General features: G+C 34.6%; 1 protein-coding gene across 2 annotated transcripts in view; it reads left to right on the top strand.

Annotated features, from left to right (window-relative positions):
- The first annotated feature begins 263 nt into the window (after nt 1-263).
- WWP1 (WW domain containing E3 ubiquitin protein ligase 1) overlaps nt 264-21994 on the top strand; it is a 111478-nt gene continuing 89747 nt past the window's right edge. For both annotated transcript variants that reach the window (XM_021710835.1, XM_008054900.2), the window contains exons 1-4: nt 264-359; nt 13091-13181; nt 17514-17652; nt 18293-18417. In XM_021710835.1, the coding sequence (XP_021566510.1) occupies nt 13112-13181; nt 17514-17652; nt 18293-18417 (334 nt within the window). In that variant the 5' untranslated portion in view covers nt 264-359; nt 13091-13111. The remainder of the gene's footprint in view (nt 360-13090; nt 13182-17513; nt 17653-18292; nt 18418-21994) is intronic.

Raw genomic sequence — 21994 nt, 5'->3', positions numbered from 1 at the left:
GGGCTTATCACTTTACAGTGTCCTTTTGTTTCATTTCTGGCTGTACCAGCAATTCTCCAGATGAGCTATACTTTCTGCAATTCTCTCTTGAAGAGTTGCACTTTATAATGTAGTTCACTCAAAGGTTATCTTCTCTGTGAACTCTTTCCTGATCCCTGTAGGTTGTAATATCTGCTTTTCTCTTTTGTGCCCTAGATGTACTACTTAACGTTTTGCTTCTGTTTTAGTAATGATCACACTGAAAGCTATTTATTTGTTTACAGGGTTGTCTCCTCACCAGACTATGAGCTCCTTGAAAGAGAGAATCGTGTCTTACTCATCTTTGTACCCCCAGTGTCTAGCACAGTTCCTGGTACATAGTAAGTGTTTAACAATTTTGTTTAACTAAGACTGTATATTACAATCAAACTCTGTACATGTTGATAGTTATTATATTGTTGTAGACCTAGTAACACGTTGTCATAAGAAATAATGGCCGTAGACTTCTGACACTTTTGAGGCTTAATTTTTCTTTTTTTTGTGTGTGTTAAACATTTTTTTAAATTTTCTTTTATTTTTAATTTTTAATTTTGTTTTCATAATCAATATTTTTTATTATGGTTTTGTGGGGTACAGTTAAGGGTTAGGTATACAATTACGTTTCATTCAGGCACCCTGTTGATACGAGGTGTTTCCCCATCCTCAGACAGATATTTGCTACTGTTAATCCCATCTCCCCCCCATAGTTTCCCAGTACTGTCAGTCATTTTCTTATAATATTACATTGGATGTTCAAGGTCCATTATGTGAGTGAGAACATGTGATACTTGGATCTTTGTTTCTGAGAGGTCACTCAGTATTATAGACTCTAAGATGGACATAGTACCTCCCTACTCACACAGTGTTATTATAATGTTTAGGTTATCTGTGACAGTATTTTCTATTTCAAGTGCCAAACAATTTTATGTTATTAAGTAAAGTCTTGGGGATAATGGTATGTTAAAATCAGCAATTTTATTTGCTCTGTATCTTCCCTTTTAAGATGATATCATTTTAGAACCATCTCTATCGTGTTTTATGTTTAAAATTTGAAGTTTCAGGTTCTCAGAACATGTGCTCTTTAGTCTGAGGATTGATCGATATAGAAGAGTTTATATGAAACAAAGGGAAAATAGGTTGGAAGTGGGGATCGGGGGGTAGAGAGGGAGTTTTATTTAGTCTTTTTTTCTGGTTGACACTGTTTCCTAGTCTCCATAGTGTTTTAAACTTTAAAAATTCTTCTCAAGTAATTAATCTTATGCTACTGCCTTTATTCTTAGTAATTATCATTCTGTCTAACTCACTAATAAGACCCCTGGATTTTTCTTTTTTAATCTGCCTCCAAGTGAATCAATTTTCTCACCTATCCTTAGGCTCCTCATTTACTGCCCAGAGAAAGAAGTGTCTTTTTCTTGGAAGACTAAATACCATGTGTGAAAGCTCTTTCATCACAGGCTACAGAAATCAACCATGATGCCATAGTGATTTGTACTTTACTGTATCTGTTTCCTTACCTTGCATGCATTCTTTAAATTATTATTGTTTTTATTTTTTTGAGTTTGAGTCTCACTCTGTTGCGCAGACTGGAGTACAGTGGCCGCTCCCGGCCACCGCAGCCTCGACTTGCTGGGCTCCGGTGATCCTTCCGCCTCAGCCTTCCAAGTAGCTGGAATTACAGGCGCACACTACCACATCCGGCTAAATTTTTTTTTTTAAAAGGCAGTCTGAAGACCAGGCATGGTGGCTCATGCCTATAATCTCAGCACTTTAAGAGGCCAAGTTAGGAGAATCATTTGAGCCCCAGGAGTTAGAGACCAGCCTAGGCAACATAGCGAAACCCCATTTCTAGAAAAAGCAACCAAAAAAATTAGCCCGGTTTAGCGGTGCTTGCTTGCCTATAGTCCCAGCTACTCCGGAGACTGCAGTGAGAGGATTGCTTGAGCCAAAGAATTCAAGATTACAGTGAGCTGTGATCATGCCATTGCATTTCAGCCAAGGAGTCAGAACAAGATCCTGTCTTAAAAAAAAAAAAAAAAAAAGAAGTGTCTCAGTAAGCAAATTCAAGTTTATAGCCAAAAAATAATTATGGAGACTTATGTTTGGACTGAGAAGCTATTGCTATAATATAGACAGATAAAACTGTATATCTAGAGTTTAGAAATGTGGACAGCCCTAGAAGATAGTGGAAGCATTTCTGTGCACTAATTTCTTTATTATGTGCATAAGTGCTTCCATTAGATTCATAGAGTACTCTTTGGAATAGTGACAACTTGTTATTTGGTAGCCCTCTGAACCTTAGCACTTCTTTAGTGAGCTTCATTTAATTGTTCTTTTGTACCAACTTTTGAGGCTCAGAATCCACAGTACCCACATTTCTGTGTTTTTTTTCAATCATGAAATCATGGCATTTTCCAAGAAAATATGTAGCAAAAGATGAGGTAATAACAACTACCAGAAGAATTCATTTATTTCTTCTTTGAAGTAGAAGTTAAAATAATTTCTTGAAGTCCTCAGTGTAGAGTGTTAAATCTTGGACTGAGTCAGAGGGAGATGTTAGTACTACAAACTCTGTCTTTTTCTTTTCTACTCACAGTTGTGTTTCTAAGATGTATTCATGTTGCTTACAGCTACAGTTCATTCATTCTCACAGCTGTATAATGCTCTACTATATTAATTAGCCTACTTCATATAACCTTTTTCTACCATTAGGAATTTGAGTATTTTTCAGTTTTTTGTGATTATGAAGATTGTGTATACTTAGTATACAAGTACAAAATTTTTTTGTATTATATAACATTTAGAATTGCTAATTGGAGGGCATGCAAATATTCAACTTCACATGGTAATGTCAAATTATTTTCCAGCAGGATCTTGCCATTTGAAACACCTACCAGCAGTATGTTAGAGCTGCCACTGTTGAGTGAGTTTTTTTTTAACCATTATTTGGCACTGTCAAGATTCCTAGTTTTTACCATTCTAAGGAATCTAAAAATAACATGTCAGTGAGTTCCGCATCTTTTCATATATTTGTTGGCCCTACAAGTTTCCTTGTCTATAAGATTCCACATTTCTGGATTTCTTTTCAGTCTTTTTTTGCCCATATGCCCATTGTGTTGTCTATTTCTTATTATTTGTAGACATACAGTAGTTCGAATACTAATTTTTAAAGGTTTTTTGTTCTGCAGATATTCTCAGTTTGTGGCTTGTCTTTTAGATTTCTTTATGATATCTTATGATAAACAGAAGTTCTCTGTTTCCATATAGTCAAAATATTCACACTTTTTTATTTGATTAGTATGCTTTGTCTCTTGTGTAAGAAATTCTTCCATCCTGGGAGGGCACAAAGCAATATTTTTCTGCTGTAATGTCTTGTAAAACTTTTAATATTTCCATTTCATGTTGACATTATTAGTCTTGAATTGGTTTTGCATATGACATGAGTTGGGGTTGAGTTTCATTTTTTTCCGTAGATAATTTCAGGACCATTTAATTGCACCAGTTCTCATGGATCTGCATTGTTGCATCTGTTACATGAGTATGCCTTGACATGCATTGGTCTGTTTGAGGATTTCTATTTTGTTTCATTTTTTTCTTTTCATTAGTTTTGTTAGACATTTATTTATCTTAGTGTTTTCTAAGAACTAGCTTCTAACTTTGTTGATTCTGTATTTTCTACTTCATTAGTTACTGCTCTTTATTATCTCCTTTTTTTGAGTTTACCATTATTCTCTTTGAAACTTACCTGATTGGCCTATTAATGCATCAATTTGCCTAATATGTCTTTAAAGCTATACATTTGCCTCTAAGTATAACCTTTCCCACATATTTTTATGGGTGGTATTTTTGTTGTCATTCAGTTCTTAGATTTTTAAAAAATTTCCAATATTGTTTTTTTCTGACCCATGAATTTATAAATTTTTAAATTCTATTTGTTGTTTTGAAGTTTTTTTTTTTTTAGCCACTTCTCTTCAACATAGTACTGGAAATCCTAGCCAGAGCACATAGGCAAGAAAAATAAATAAAGGATATCCAAATTTGAAAAGAAGATATCAAACTATCTCTGTATGCCAGTGATATGATCTTAAACCTGGAGATTCTTAAAGACACTTCCAAAAGACTCCTAGATTTGATAAGTGAATTTAGTAAAGTTTCAGGATACAAAATCAGCACACAAATCAGTAGCACTGCTATACACCAGTAGCAACCAAGCTAAGAATCAAATCAAGAACTCAATTCCAATTATAATAGCAACTAAAAAGTTAAAGGTATCTCTAGGAATTTATTTAGCCAAGGAGGATGAAAGATCTCTACAAGGGCAACTACAAACACTGATATATTTGTAGAGGATACAAACAAATGGAGAAACATCCATATTTATGGGTTGGAAGAATCAATATTATGAAAATGACTGTATTACCCAGAGTATTCTACAGATTTAACTCCCTATCAAGCATCCAATGCCATTTTTAACAGAATTAGAAAAAACAATCCTAAAATTTATATGGAGCAACAAAAAAAAAAACCAAAACAAAACCCAGAATGGCCAAAGCAATCCTAAGCAAAAAGAACAGCTGGAGGCATCATAGTACCTGACTTCAAATAATGCTACAAGACTGTAGTAACCCAAACAGCATGGTACTGGTACAAGAGAAGACACATGGACCAATAGAACAGAATAGAGAATCGAGAAATAAAACCAAATGCCTCCAATCAACCAATCTTCAACAGAGCAAACAAAAACGTACACTAGGGAAAGGACACCCTATTTAACAAATGTTGCTGTGCAAATTGGGATAGCAACATGCAGAAAAATAAAACATGTTCCTTATCTCTCACCATATACAAAAGTTAGCTCAAGATGGATAAAAGACATAAATATCAGACCTGAAACCATAAATATCATAGAAAACCCAGGAAAACTCTTCTGGACATTGGCCTAGGCAAAAATTTTTATGGATAAGGCCCTAAAAGCAAATGCAACAACAACAAAAAAATAAGTGAGACCTAATTAATTTAAAAAGCTTCTGCACAGCAGAAGAAATAATCAACAAATAGGCAACCTATGGAATGGGAGAAGATATTCTTAAAACATACATCTGACAAAGGACTAATATCTAGAATCTACAAATAACCAAAATCAGCAAGAAAAAATCCAATGACCCCATTAAAAAGTGCAAATGATGTGAACAGACATCTCTTAAAAGAAGATATATAACTAGCCAATAAACATATGAAAAAATGCTCAACATAAAGAAATGCAAATTAAAACCTCAATGAGATACCACTTTATACCAGTCAGAATGGCTATCATTAAAAAAGATGCTGTGGTGGATATGGTGAAAAGGAATTGCTTGCATACTGTTGGTGATAGTGTAAATTAATATAACCTTTATGGAAATTGGTATGGAGACTTCTCAAAGAACTAAAACTGTATATACCATTTGTTCCAGCAATCTCACTAGTAGATATCCAGAGGAACAGAGGTTATTATACAAGAAAGACACCTGCACTCAGATGTTTATAGCACAATACACAGTTGGAAAGACATGGAATCAACGTAAATGCCCATCAACTGATCAGTGGATAGTGAAAATACCCCATTGAATACTATTCAGCAATAAGAAAGAATTGATTTATTTTGTAGCAACTAGGGTGGAATTGGAGAACATCATCCTAAGTGAACTAACATGAGAACAGAAAACCAAATACCTCCTGTTTTCATTTATAAGTGGGAGTTACACTAAGGGTTTGCAAAAGCATATAGAATGATATAATGGACATTGGAGACTCAGAAGGGGGAAGGTGGGAAGGGGTGGAGGAATGAAAATCTACCTGTCAGGTACAGTGAGTGCAGATGGAGTGGTGGGTACACTTAAAGCCCAGACTTCCTTGCCACTATACAATGCAATCATGTAACTAAAAACTGCATTCCCTAAAGCTATTGAAATAACAAGGAAAAAGGAAAAATATAAAAATAAACAATTAAGAAAAAAATTTACTTTTTGTTATTGATTTTTAAGTCAGTTGTGGTTATGGTCAGAGATTCAGAACATTATTTGAAATTCAGTAAAATTTTTATTAACTTGTAGTGTATTTTTTTTGTATGCCCCATGAGTCATGAGTGCTTGAGAAGAATGTTTGTTTTCTAACATTGGATGTGAGCTACTTTTTTTCTACCATGTGTAGGGGGTTGTTTCTCTATGAGCACTGAGATTAAGCAGAAGAATTAGCACTTTGTTTCACCCAAGCATTCTCTTTTGTTGGAGGGACTAGCATTACCTTTAGCAATGGATTAAATTTGGGAGGCTTGTAAATTGGAGAGTGACAATCCTTTGCCTTAATAGGGTGTTTCATTTTCCAGAGACTTCTCTCTCTCCTGTATGCATTGTGGTCTGACTTCTGACAGGAGTGGCTGAATTCCCAATCTGAGATGACTCACTCCCTGTCTTTGACTATTCCTGTTCCTGAGTTTCTTCATTTTGCCAGTTTGGGGAGTCTCTCCTGAGACCATTGTTATAGTTTAGGTTCACATAGCTGACACCGCAATTTCTTCTGTTCCTTCTTTAGCTGTTCTTCTGCTACTTGCTCTCTTCAAACTGGAACAACAGGCTTTGTACCTCCAAAGATAAAAATTGCTTGGCTGGACTGGGGGGTGCTAGCAGAGGAGTCATTTTCCTGAGGAGTCATCTTCTGAGACTTTAGATTCAATTGGGGTCTTAGGAGAGGCTTTTGTCATCACACCTATAATCGTTAAGAGAGTAGTCTTCTTGGGAACTCCACAATTGATTGTTCAGTCTATCATGTCAGTCTTTGTAGTGGTTTCTGCTTCCTCTGTGGTCATTCCTACAGCACCACATGGTTTTCTTAGAGTCACAGCCTGCCTCTGTCATAGTCTGTGCTGTTTCAGTCATCTTAGCAATCTTGGTCTTCATGATGATCACAATATTTGTCTCCAAAGTAGTCATCATCTTTTCTAAGTGGGTGGATTCTCATCAAAGTTATTTATGGCAAGATGTACTTTCCATTCTATCTGTTTTGTCAGAATCCTGATTTCTATCTTTACCTGAAGAATAGTCACCTGTCTTTATCCCTCTACATGATCAGCAGTGACCACTCATTCTGTATCAAGAGACTCCTCATTGAGTCTCAGGGCACTGAGCAGGAAATCCAGGTCCTCAAACTTAGCATAACTGAAGCCTTTTAATCTTTCTGGGTTACTGGGTTCATGTAAATACACTTATATTTAATCCTCTAAAGAATTCCTTAGTGAACCTTCTGTCACATTACAAGTCAGGTTCCCTAGAAGAACAGTGTGAAGTGGCAATTTAGGAAGGTGGGTCTGGTTGATACTGTAGCCAAGTAGCCTCAAAAACAGTGGGCAGGATGCTTCGTTCATTTACAGGTGCCCTATACATCAGGGATCCCCAGCCCCCAGGCCACAGACTGGTATTGGCACAGCAGGAAGTGAACAAAGCTTCATCTGTGTTTACAGCAGCTCCCTATCATTGGCATTACTGCCTGAGCTCCGCCTCTTGTCAGATTAGTGGTAGTATGAGATTCTCACAGAAGCGTGAACCCTATTTTGAACTGCACATGCTAGAGATCTGGGTTGCGTGCTCCTTATGAGAATCTAATGCCTGATGATCTGAGGTGAAGCCAAGGCAGTGATGCTAGCGCTGGGGAGCAGCTACAAATACAGATTAACATTGGTAGTGAAGTTTGACTGCACATCCTACCCCTTCTCCACACCACATCCCGGCCTGTGGAGAAATTGTCTTCCATGAAACTGGTCCCTAATGCCAAAAAGGCTGGGGACTGCTGCAATATATGTTGTCATTATTGCTATGCCAGTTGGTTGAAACATCTTCCAGGTCAACTGATTTATTACTTCAGCTGACTGGGTTTGGGTACATAACATGCCTCTCCACTAGTGCTTCTTGTAAGGAGATAGATTGTCTCTCTTCTTTTTTGAGCCAGGGTCTCTCTCTTGTTGCCCACACTGGAGTGCATGGCACAATCATGGCTCACTGCAGGCTCAACTTCTTGGGCTCAGGCATTGCTTCTGACTTAGCCTTCCAAGTAGGTGGGACTACAGGCATACGCCACCATATCTGGTTAATATTTTTTTTTTAATTTTTTTGTAGAGATGAGGTCTCACTGGGCCAGTCTGGAACTCCTGGACCCAAGTGATCCTCCTGCCATGGCATCCCAAAGTGTTGGGATTACAAGCATGAGCCTCCATGCTCAGCCTCTTTTTCTTTTTTGCTGTTACTGCCATGTTGGGAGAGAGAGAGAGAATGCAAAATTGGGTGCTGGACTTTTTTTTTTTAGTCATGCAGATTAGAGTTTGTATTCATTCTTACTGAACTGAACCTTGTATCATTTCTCTCATTCTTAATACTGTTATTTTGTTTGACCACTGGGATTATTATAATTAATCCCAGCTTTCTTTTTGTTTGTATTTGCCTGGCATGTCCTTTCATTTGTATGTTATTCTGTAGGTGTCTCTTTCTGCTTTTGAATTTATGCAAATTGAAAGTTTATTGTGATTATTTGGACTCTTACTTTGTGCTTTCTGATAGTCTTTGTTATTTTGGGCTTTTTTCCTTCTTTTTCTTTCTAGTCTGTTGTGAATAGATTGAATTTACTTATTCTGTTCTGCTTTACTCTGTTAGTTTGGAAATTATAACCTCTTATTTCCATTCTTTCTGAATCTCTTAACATTCAGAATGTATTGAGATTCAGAATGTTCTGTATTCAGAATGTTCTGTAAAGAAGATAGGAATAAATCCTTGCATTGTTCAGTAGAAAGAATACAATCTAGTTTAACCTTAAATTGCATAGTATTCACTGTTTGAATACTATGCAATTTAAGGTTAAAAGATTGTATTAACCTTAAATTGCATAGTATTCAAACAGTGAATACTATGCAATTTAAGGTTAAACTAGATTGTATTCTTTCTACTGAACAATGCAAGGATTTATTCCTATCTTCTTTATCCCTACCCTGCCCTTCTAATTATATGTTCTATATGTTAATGTGTATAGTGTTTTTATTTAAACACTCTACTGATATTTTGTTATTTTGTTCAGATAATGTTTATATAGATTTACTGGTATGCTTAGCAGTTTTTTTACTCATCTTTCCATTCATTTGTCTCAGATCATCCTTCTGGGGTACGTTTACTCTTTTATGAAACACATTCGTCGGTTTTTTTTTTTTTAAGTAAAAGTCTGCTGTTGATAAACTCTATTTTAGTTTATTTTTCAGTATCTTAATACCTTCTATTTTCTCCAAAGAGACTTCTGGTTGTTATGTAATTTTTAATTGTCTCAGTTATATGTGGATATTTGTTCTACCTTCTCTGCTTCCATTGTTGCTGTTGAGGATCCTGTTTTATTTTACTGTCTTTTTAAATGTATTCTCTCTCTCTGTCTCTCTCTCTCTCTCTCTCTCTCTCTCTCTCTCTCTCTCTCTCTCTCTTTTAATGAGTCAGGGTCTCACTCTGTTGCCCAGGCTGGAGTAAGTAGCAGGCTCATCATGGCTTACTGCAGCCTCGACTTCCTGGCCTCAGGTGATCCCCCTCCGCCTTAGCCTTCTTAGTAGCTGGGACTGCAGGCATGTGGCACTATACCTGGCTAATTTTTCTGATTTTTTTTTTATAGAGATGAAGTCTCACTATGTTGCCCAAGCTTTTAACATGGTATCTATTTTTGTGTGCTGCAGTTTTATTACTGTGTGTTTGAGTGTGAATTTCTTCATATTTATCCTGCCTTTCTCTCTCTCTCTCTCTCTCTCTCTCTCTCTCTCTCTATATATATATATATATATATATAATTTCTTACAACTGTGGATAAATGTCTTTCTTCTTTTCTAAAATTGTCATTTTCTCTTGTAGTATGACCAATTCTCTCTGTTTTCTTGAGATTTTTATTAGAGGTATAGGCCAGGTCTCAATTTATTCATCATGTCTTTTAACTTCTTTTTAGTACTTTCTATTCGTTTATGTGCTATTTCTAAATTATTTTTTCAGGTTTATATTCAGGTTTCCTGATTCTCTTATAATTTCTGACTAATCTGATTTTAAGTATTTTAGTTATCACACTTTTTCTTTTTTCTTCTATTTTTTTTTTTTTTATGTTGGGGTCCCACTTTGTTGCCCAGACTGGAGTACAGTGGCATGATCATAGCTCACTGCAGCCTCGACCTTCTGGGCTCAGGAGATCCTTTTTCCTCAGCCTTCCATGTTACTGGAACTACGGGCGTGCACCACCATGCCTGGCTCATTTTTTTGAATTTTTGTAGAGGCAAGATCTCATTATGTTGCCCAAGCTGATCTGGAACTCCTGGGCTCAAGTGATCCTCTTGCGTTAGCTTCCCAAAGTGCTGAGATTACAGGTGTGAGCCATTGTGCCCAGCAATTATTTTTAAAATTTTATTGCTGAATAATTAGTACAGCTATTCTGTCCTAAAGGAAGTGGAGCATAACTGCCCCACTCCTTTAGTGTAGACCGCTCATAATGATTTCCTCCTCAAAAGGTAAGTGTGTGGAAAGGGAGAAAGATTAATGTTACGATGGTGGAATCTGATAAACACTTCCTGAACCAGATGATCAAGGGCAGCATCCGGTCATAAATTATCTTGGTAGCATGTACCCTGAATAAAATGTAATGAAAACAGCACTTGATATCTGTGAACTTCGTCCCCAAAACCAGTAACTCCAGTTTAATAGTGAGAAAAGCATCAGATGAACGAGGAATAGCCCTTAATATCCCAATTAAGGGATATTTTATAAAACACTTGAACAGTAATTCTCAAGCTGTCAAGGTCATCAGAAACAAGGAAAATTTTGAGAAACTGTCACAGCCAAAAAGATCCTAAGGAAATGTGACAACTGAATGTCATAGGTATTCTGGGTGGGATCTTGGAGTCAAAAAAGGGCATTATGTAAAGTCTAAGGGAAGCTATGGACATTAATTAATAGTAATATGTTGATATTGGTTCACTTATTATGACATGTAGCATACTAATGTAAGATGTTAATAATAGGGGAAACTGGGTGTAGAGTATTAGAGAACCCTGCTGCTCTATTTTCACAACTTTCTTGAAATCTAAAACTATTGTAATATAGAGGATTTCCTTAAATAATTTTTATCTGAATTTTTTTCAATAAACAGTGTCATTTTTATAATCTCTTCTTGTTTGACCATGTTTTACTTTATCTTTTATTGCTAAAACTGGTTTTAAAAAGTTTATAGGTAATCATAATATTTAAAATCCTTGGAGGCCAGTGACTATTTTCTTTTGGTTTTGCTGAGTCTCACTCATGGTGAGTTTTTTTCTTATGAATTTTGTTTTTTAAATTATAGGCTCAGATTTAGTTGCTTTTCATTGGAGTAATCCCAGTGCCAGTGACTTTAATTGGGGTACTTGCCTAAGATCACACACACACACATACACACATACACACACACACACACACACACACACACACACACACACACACACACACACACACACACACACACACGCTTCTGCTGTATGTTAGAAGTTACTACTGATTTGAGCCCTAGCTTAATGTGGGAGTCTCAACTCTTTCACCTTTTAGCAGGCCCAATACAGTGTCTCCTGGTCTCAGGGTTACTATCAGTAAGTGTCCAGGGCAACATTCTGATTTTTTTTTCTTACTACTCATGATCTCACGATTCTTTTTGTTTTTTAACTCAATTTAATTGGTTTTATTTATTTTGTTTATTACTATTATATGGTGGTAATAGCAGGTTTAATAATTTCCCACACTTTTGGAGAATATAACATGCTTGAAAAGTAGTGCCTTTTAATTTATCTTGGACCTGTTTGCTTTATAGCCAGAAGTCCTTTCAAAATATCTAATAGTATACCAGACTGCTAGAAATTGGGATACCTTCAGCTACCATTGATTTTCTTCATTGTTCATTGACTATTTAATGATTTCATCTCTATTGGTTTTCTTGTATGAAAATGACAGGTGATACACCCTCAGGTAGATGTAATCCTCTAGTCTATTTTCTCACCTGCAGAATGAGAGCATTCCTTTGAATGAGGTCTTAGAACCTATGAATATGTTCATTATAGTTCATTAATCATATAGTAAGCAACTATTTATCTTGTCTTTTTACATATACACACATCATATATGCAATTATAAATAAGTGAAGAGAGTGTAATGATTTTAGAGTATTGGGTCCCAGAATTTGGGAGAAGGATCTAAGTAGAACACTGAAAAGTCTACAAATAGATGGAAAATCAAAATAAGCATTAATATTCATTAATATTTCTCAGTCTTGCCTGGAATATTCTACTTTATCTTTAGTAAGTTAAGGATTGATAGAAGTTGAGCCTTGAGATATTTGTGATGGAGAAGAAAGCTGAAGTAGATCCACTTTGTATTTTATTTAAAAAATAGAAATTGGATTAAGAGGGGTGTGGAATAGAGCTTGAAAAAAAGCATGTAAGATTTACTAAAGATATACTAATACAATATATAAATCTGGACTAGACACTATATTTAAAATTTTTTGATAAAGGGCATTGTTGGGACAGTCGATGAAATTAGGATATGGATTATAGATTAGATAATTGTAATGTACTAGTTAAATTTCTGAAATTCAATCATTGTGCTGTCATTTAAGATAATAGTTTTATTCTTAGAAATACATGCTAAAGTTTTTAAGGGTAAAAAGGCAGCATACTCAGCTAGTTCAGAGAATAAACAAATATATATAGTAGAATAATAAATATGAACTATTTTATATATTTATTTTATTAATAAATCCACTTGTGACCCTGAATATTTAGTATTATCATTTATTTTGTTGTTCAGATGGACTAAGATTTGGTTTTTTGGCCACATTCTATTATGCTTATAATGCTAAGTCTCTATTTTAAATGGAGGACAGCTATGAACTTGTCAATATGTGACTGGTTGCAAATAAGTGTAGCTTCTTAGTTGATTCAGATAAACAGCTTTAATCATTTTGAAAATTACAATCTCTTATCTAACACATGAATACATTACCTTTTTTTAAATAGGTTTTAGCTGAATTTTGGGACATGGCCACTGCTTCACCAAGGTCTGATACTAGAAATAATCACAGTGGAAGGTTACAGTTACAGGTAACTGGTAAGTTATTTTTATATTTAACATGGTGATTTCCTGATGAAATTTTTGAATTCCTAATTCAGCAGACTATTCCGTAAGTATAATTTTAGATTCATACTGTGGCATATTTGTTGTAACAGGCCTCAAAGGTACATGCCCTCTAGAAGTATATTATTTATTCAGTAAACATTTATTGAAAACCTATACTGATGAAGAGAAGGTACATCCTCTTTAGTGTTGAGAGAATTGAGGTTTTGGAATAAATGTCACTGAGTTGGTTCTTAAATAATTAATAGAATGGAACAGGATGTTGAAGTTCTTTTTTCATTCATTTAGCCATTGGTTCAATCACTGGGCAAACATTTGAGTGGGATTACATAGTACTATAATTCCCATGGTACTCAGTACTATGAGGTTGGTTGTTTCTAAAAGGTTTTAAGTGAACAGAGCTACAAAGTGTTTATCATCTTAGAAAGAAAAAAAAAAAAAAGCAATCCTGAGTTCATGCTGATATTTCCAGTTCAAAATAACTGTAGTTTCTAAATGCCTTTTCCACTATAAGGAAAAGATATATTTTTACTTAAGTATATATTTGTATCTCTTTTCTTGTAACTCAAAAGTCTTAATTCCAAATGACACTAACATAACTATATCTGTTTTATCCTAATACACCCACACAGACTAGTTTCAAAATAACAACATTAACATGACCAAAACAACAGGTCCGCTCATTACAGTTTAAGATTCCTTTGTGAATTTCTTAGAATGTATAATCAGAATACCATGTTTCAAAGTAACTTAAAGTCTCCATTGGATTATGGTACCAAATTGATAATCAGTTAGGTTCATTCTTTTGAGTTATTTTTAAAATTTTTGTTTTAGAGCCATGTAAGCATATTTATTGTTCCACAGTTGAAAACTAAGATGCATTTATAGAGTCTGCCTATTCTCAGTCCCATTTTCCCACTCTCTTGTTTGCTCTGTAGGTTAACATTTTTATTAGTTTTGATTTATCCTTCTGTTGCTTTTTTTTGAAAATATAAGCAGATATGTCCAGTAAATATATCATCTTTTCTCTTGACTCCCCATTTCTCACATACTTTTCTGCAGTTTCCTTTTTTCACATCACAGTTTTATCCTGTAATTTGTTTGTTTTTTGTTTTTTTGAGTTGGAGTTTCACTCTATGGCCCAGACTGGAGTGCAGTGGCCGCTCCCGGCCACCACAGCCTCTACCCACTGGGCTCCGGCAATCCTTCTGCCTCAGTCTTCCGAGTAGCTGGAATTATAGGTGTGCGCTACCACGCCCAGCTCATTTTTGATTTATTGTAGAGATGAGGTCTCGCCAAGTTGCCCAGGCGAGTCTCGAACCCGCGGGCTCAGGCAATCCACTCACCTCAACCTCCCAAAGGCGCGGGATTACAGACTGAGCCAATTTGTTTCATAACACTATACTCCTTCCTATCATTGTACCATACTCTATTAAATGATTGTACAAAAGTTAACTAGTTTACTATTGATGGACATTGGGGTTCCACTGTTTCCACTGCAAACAGTGCTACAACAAATAGCTTCATACAGATGTCATTTTTTTCTTTTTGCTCATGTGTCATTAGGTTAGGATACAAGCATGAAGATTCCTAGGTCAAAGATTCAACACATATAATTTTGCTAGTTATTGGCAAATTCCTCTCCACAGTGGCTATACCATTTTGTATTTCCACCAACCATATCAGTTTACCTATTTTTCCGTAGCCTAACGAAAATATATTATGAAGTTTTGTATTGTTGATAATCAGATATTGAAGTGATATCTTGGTGTCATTTTAAATAGCATTTCTCTGATTGCTATTTAAGAGTAAGGCTACTCTTAATAGTAATTACTCATAATCTTACTCAAGATTTTGAGTAAGTTTCAACTATAAGGGATATTTATATTTTGTTTTCTGTGAATTATCGCATCTAAATTTTGAAGCAATTCCACTGAAGAACTACTTACATAATGCCTTCTACTTCTACATTTGCTCTCTTTAAGTTTAGGGCTACTTTTTTAATGCAGTGTAACTTGAATAGGACCCGTGGCCAATAATACTTGAGGTATAACTTTCCTCCTGGTGTTGACCTATGTCTAAGAGTTCTTTTTTGGAGTAAGAAAAACCTGATCTGACTAATTTGAGATGAGAAGAAACTTCTTGAAAGGCTGTCAAGTGAATCACCAGAAGTCTAGAGAACCAGTTGGAAAGTAGATGTGAACCAAGGGAGTCTGAGTTGACGAGATAATGCCATGACAGTGTTTATGATTTTGAGCATCAGTTACTTCTCTCCTTTAAATAAAGTGATACTCTTGGGAAATACTGAGTTTGGACCTGTGCTAAGTGGTACCAGATTTTAGTGCCTTCTTTTCTTCTTGTCTTTCATTTTGTTCATCTAATTTTTTAAAGTAAAAAACATCTTAAAAATCTACAATCTTATCCATTTCACCATACTTTGTGTAGTAAATATTACTACTTCTGATTTGTCAGTGAAGAATCTGAGAATCAGAGGAATTAAAGTGCCCATTCTGTTAGAAATGGGAAACCAACTAAGGACTTAGGACTCCAAGTTTTGCTCCTTTTATTAGATGTGACCTCTATATTGATTTTGCTTTTATTTTTAAAAATAATCAGATAAGCACCCTGATTAAGACCCCCCTAATGTTTCAGCCTGGCAGTTTATTGTCTGTAAACTGAGGTACTCTGCTCTAAGTCAAATTAGTTTTAAAATACTAATTTGTTTTTATTATTATCATATTTATTTCTGTTCTAAGCCCATATGTGATTGGCAGCAACAAATAAAATAAAAACATTGATCTTGAAAAGCAAGAAAACTATGAAGGAAAATAAACCAAACAAAACTACCTGTGGTAATATGGTAATATACTGCAGTATACCAAGTACGTAAGCATAATAGCATACAGAAAATTATTATCTGTATTATCCAAATGTGTAGGAGTATATTATTTTATTCTCTTTAAGTCTTTTATGTTCATCTGTAAAATTTTTTAGTTTTCTTCATGTGACTTCTACATATTTCTTAAGTTTACAACTAAATTTGGGGGGAAATATTATCACGAGCAGGATTTTTAAGTTATCTCCCCATGACTTTCCTTTTCTGATAGTTTTAAAATATTTTTATTTCTTTTTGTTATTTATTTATTTATTTTAGAGTCAAGGTCTCACTCCACTCCCCAAGTTGGAGTGCAGTGTCACAATCACAACTCACCACTGCTTCAGCCTCCTGGGCTCAGCTATCCTTCTGCCTCAGCTTCCCAAGTAGCTGAGACTACAGGTGTACCATACTCCGCTAATTTTTTTTTTGATTTTTTGTAGAGATGAGAGCTCTCTATATTGCCCCAGGCTGGTCTCAAAGTCCTGGCTCAAGCCATCCTCTCACCTCGGCCTCCCAAAGCACTGGGATTATAGGCATGCCCAGCCTGTCTTGACTTTTGATGCATTTTAGTATTTAGAGGTTGAGGATGTGGAGAAATCAACATATACTGTTGGTAGGAATGCAAAATGGTGCAGCCATGTTGGGAAGTAGTCTGACAGTTATTCAACTGAGTTACCGTATGAACCAGCAGTTCTACTCCTGAGTATATGCCCAAGAAAAATGAAAACATGTTCTCTCAGGAACTTACCCACAAATGTTCATAGCAGCATTACGTACACGCATGCATACACATGCACACACAGTCAAAAAGTGGAAACAATTCAGACATTTAGCAGTGGATGAATGGTTAAATAAAATGTGATGTGTCCATATAATAGAGTATTATTTGGCAAGAAAAGGAGTGTAGTATGGATGAACCTTGAAAACATTATGCTAAGTGAAAGAAGCCAGTTACAAAAAGGCCAAATGTTATGTGATTCCATTTATACGAAATGTCCAGAATAGGCAAAATTATAGAGACTAGAGAGTAGATTAGTGGTTGCCTAGGAGTAGTGATGAAGAGGGAATTGTTTGGGAGAAATATTAGAATGACTTCTTAATGGTATGGGCTTTCTTTTTGGATGACAAAAGTGTTTTAAAATTGATTGTACTGATGATTGTACAACTCAGAATATATAAAAACAATTGAATTTGTACAGTTCAAATGGGTGAATTATATGGTATATGAGTTATAGCTCATAAAACTATTACCAAAAAATTCAAATGATCCTCAGGCATTATCAATAGCCTTTTGTATGTCTTCATTCTGCCAATGAGAAGAGTCCTAGTTGCATAAGAAACACAGTTCCACTTTTATTGACTTATTAGTATACAGTACTACATTTTGGCTACAGATGACCACTAGTGATTATCATTTGTTTTGTTAGTTTCTAGTGCCAAACTGAAAAGAAAAAAGAATTGGTTTGGAACAGCAATATATACAGAAGTAACTGTAGATGGAGAAATTAAGAAAACAGCAAAATCCAGTAGTTCTTCTAACCCAAAATGGGATGAACAGCTAACTGTGTAAGTACCTTATATAAAGAATGCAAAGTCTTCAAAAGGGAGTGTGTTTCTTGGAATGTGTTTTTCATTTTGGAAAATGACTTCAGAGTAATGAGTGTTTTTTCCAATCTGACTAGACAGTTTAAAATATGAAGACTTTTTTTTTAAAAGAGAGGAAGCGGAATAATCCTTTCTTTTGCTTCATAAACCAACATTTTTTTTCCATGTACCCATATTTTCTCCAAATGTCTTGGTATACAATAAATAGTACAGAAAATTAGCCATCTTAATTTTGGCATTTTGAAATATAATGGTACACACTTGTGTATAGTAAAAGTATCATAACTAAAGCCATCAATTTTCTCAAGTCTTTAGGAATTTGCTCAAATAGAAACAATGTTACTATGAAGTCTCAGGAAGACTCTTGTATTGCTGGTGTTTTTGTTTTGCTCATTATAGAAATTCTTATCTAGTTATTAAAGTACTAATGTATTTGAAAGTAAATATTTTTATTTGTCATTTAAGTAGCTTACTGTTATATACAATATTTTTAAATAAACTGAACTCTGGATTTTAAAAAGTACTGAAATGTTTAATTGAAATTGTCCCTCAGAGTAATGATGTGTACTCATGAATTTTTGTTATAATTTTATTCTAACAGAAATGTGACCCCACAGACTACGTTGGAATTTCGAGTTTGGAGTCATCATACTTTAAAGGCAGATGCTTTATTAGGAAGAGCAGCGATAGATTTGAAACAAGCTCTGTTAACGCACAATAGAAAATGTAAGTTTTGTTCTAACCTTTTTTCCTTATGTTTATTTTAGACACTTTGAGCATATCCTGATGTCTAAAGGTAAAAAAAAAATTGTGTACTCATAAAGGAGAACTTCAGTTATTGCCTGTGATAGCTTTTATGTTCATGGTATTATATGAAATGGGAAATACTTACCCTGGCCTTTCTCCATTTGGCAAATTTACATAGCAATCTCAGTCATCCAAAGTACCCCATTATCAGTGATCATCACAATTTACTTACTATTATTATTAGTGTTATACCTTAAAACTTGAAAAAATAGTCATTATGTGAGCCTATTCTGTTACTTGACTAATAACAATTTATTTGGATAAAATCTAACTCTTAAATTTTATGTTTTCATTAGATAACTAGTTTATTATAGAAAATAAGGAAAATATAGAAAATCTTAGAGGAATATAAGAATTATTTGTAATTCTGCTCTCCAAGGATAAGCACTCTTAATAATTTGGTCTCTGATTTTTTGTTGTTCATAGACACAAATATATTTTTTTCTTTGCATCTACTCGTTTATCCTCTGTGTTTAAAAAATTGAAAAATGTATTGTAAATATCTTGCTTCCGTGATATTAAACTTTTCTAGATGGTGGGTTCTTAAGGTAATTTAAACTTAATTTTTGCAAACCTCTTATCATTTTTTTGTAAAAATTTGTGAGTACATACATATGTTTGTAATTCAAGGGAAGAATGCTTCATAGCTTTTATCAAATTCTTAAAATATGTGATCCACCGAAAATTAAAAACCAGAGTTCCAGTTTATGAGTTTTAGGAACCACATAATGTTCTTTCACATCATAATTTATTTAATCTTTTATTATCTGATGTTTAGTTCACTTAAAATATGTTCCTGTTCAAATCTGTAAGTCTTTGTGCTCACTTTCTTATTTTCTTAGATCTTTTCATTAATTCCTAAAAGTAGTTTTGCTGGATTAAGGTTTAAGATAACAAGTTGGTTTTTTGAAAGCTTTTCCTGAAAATCCACATACAACTTAAAAATCTGGTATTGGACATAAGGAGTTATGAGTCAATAGAATATATTAATTAAGCTTATGGTAATTAGTAATTAGTAATTTCTAAATGCTAACTACTAGTATACTATAAAAAGTAGTAACTACTTTTTATAGATTCTGATTTTTAAAAATGATCTTAAAACATTGTAAGTTTGAGTGCCTCCCACAGTCAGCAGGCAATGATTCTTAAAAATTGTTACAGGAAACTCACTTTATTTTAATAAAAAATAAAATTTCACTATGGAATTTTACTCTCTATAAAATTTATTTATTTATTTAGCTTGGAGTCTCACTCTATTGCCCAGGCTGGAGTGCAGTGGCATGCTCACGGCCACCGCAGCCTTAACTTGCTGGGCTTAGGAGATCCTTCCAAGTAGCTTGAACTACAGGCATGCACAACCACGCCCGGCTAGTTTTTTGATTTATTGTAGAGACAAGGTCTCACCAAGTTGCCCAGACTGGTCTTAAATCCCATTGTGTACCACAGCCTTGAACTGGATTCAAGAGATCCTCCTGCCTCAGCCTCCCAAGTAGTTAAATTAGATGTACTGTTTGCTCCATTCTCCATAATTCCACCTATGTTAATTAAATATAAAACCACACCAAACAAATATACAATTACTGAAAATACCAATGAAGTGATTAGTGACAGAATGCTTTCAATAAAGGAGAACTAGTAAAGTATACTCAGAAGATAATGAGAATACTAGTTGGACAGAACAGTCAGGGTACTAAGATGAAAACAGAAGTTAGACAAACTGAACTGAGACCTTGTAAGGTGTTAAAACTTGATCTAATAATCATGATTTTCAAAGTGGTTTGAGGAGCAGGGTTTCATAGAAGTTAATCTAGGAAGTGTTGGAGGTACCAAGATAAGGGCATGTGTGCCTGTGTGGTTCAATACTGCTGTATGGGCCAAACATGGTAGCTAACGTCTGTAATTCCAACATTTTGGGAGGTGGAGGCGAGGGGACTGTTTTTATAGCTTTCCTTTCCTTCCTGTGTATTGTAATCTTTTTCTTTTGTAGTGTTTTCATTTTTTATCATTGGGTGTCAGGTTGTCTTTTCTTGTCCTAATGTTGCCCAAGTGGGAGTACAGTGGCTCTTCACAGGTGCTAGCACACTGTAGCCTCAAACCCCTGAACTCAAGCAGTCCTCCCACTTCAGCTCACTGGTAGCTGGGACTATATGAGCACGCACCACATGCCCAACTAGGTTGTCTTTTTTTTTTTTTTAAATAAGGATCCATTCTGGAAGTTATTTATTTATTTTCTTAATTGTTTGCTTAAAGTCTGTGTTTTCTTTTAGAAAAATTTCTACTTTAAAATTTTTTTAACTTCATTATTCACTGCCATTTGTCTTTTGTGTGCCCTCTGGGACCGTTAATATGATTTAATTATGCTGCTATTTTATTCCCTGGATTGTCAACTGTGTCATCTGTTTGCTTGATCTTTGTCTTGATTTTGACTGATATTGTTTGTAACTGCTTTCCTTGTTGCCTTCAATGTTTTGAAATTTTTACGTTTACCATTATATTTTTAGTTTTCACAAAATCATATATTTTATAATAGTTCTTGTCATTTTATTTAAAAATTCTGATAACTTAATTAATCTTGTTTCGTTTGCCTAAGATTTGAAAAGTTTTCTATGTAACTTAAACATTTATTCTTTTGACCTCTGAAGTCTTTTAAATCAGACTTGAGTTGCTTTTTAATTTTAATTTCTCATTTACGAGTAACCAATAGACTTTTCATTTCTTATTTATGATTTTTTAAAATAAAGATGCCTTTTTTGTTTTGTTCAAAGCTCCAATTTTCCAAGAAATTTCACATTTTACCTATTATGTATTCTTTTAACTTGAGTAAAGTTAGAAGCTCTTAAAATTAATTGTATTTTCTGGGGCTTTACTTAATTCAGTAAACATTTATTGAGTTTAAGGAAGAAATGTACAAAACATATAAAGAATATATATTTCTGACCACTGCCCCACTTTCACCATAATAAGGACCCAACGGACTCTTATATCAAAGTAGATTTTACTGTAGTTGTGAAGTCATGTGTTCTTTCTCAGATTCACAAGGTTACTTTCTTCTTTTGTTCAAGACCCTCCATTCGGTTCTCATAAATTCATGGGTTTTAGAGCTTTGTGGGCTCTGCCTATGCTATAAAAACAAACGCCTATGGGTAACCTGAAAAGCAAAAATAACCAAAAAAGTGGGAATGTAAGAGCAGCAAAATCGAATAATGATCAAGAGTTTAGATATGAAGTCAGACTTATATGACTTAGAATTGCAGCCTACCATTTATTTCTTATGTGATGCTTAGCAAATTTCTAAACTCTCAGAGTCTTGTATTCCTCCCATTTAAAATGGGGTAATAATATTTGCCCCATAGGGTTGATACAGCACTAAGTTCACTCATGTCTCATATTAATAGAGCAGTTAACTGTATCATTCTTTATTGTACTTCTTTCTTTCTTTTTTTTTTTGAGTTGGCGTCTCACTCTCTCACCCAGACTGGAGTGCAGTGGCCGCTCC

This window comes from Carlito syrichta, unplaced genomic scaffold (assembly GCF_000164805.1).
Source record: "Carlito syrichta isolate Samal-C Ts95f unplaced genomic scaffold, Tarsius_syrichta-2.0.1 Scaffold301606, whole genome shotgun sequence".
Classification (NCBI taxonomy): Eukaryota; Metazoa; Chordata; class Mammalia; order Primates; family Tarsiidae; genus Carlito; species Carlito syrichta.
Note: the sequence above shows the minus strand (reverse complement) of the source record. Positions and strands in the feature narration are given on the sequence as shown.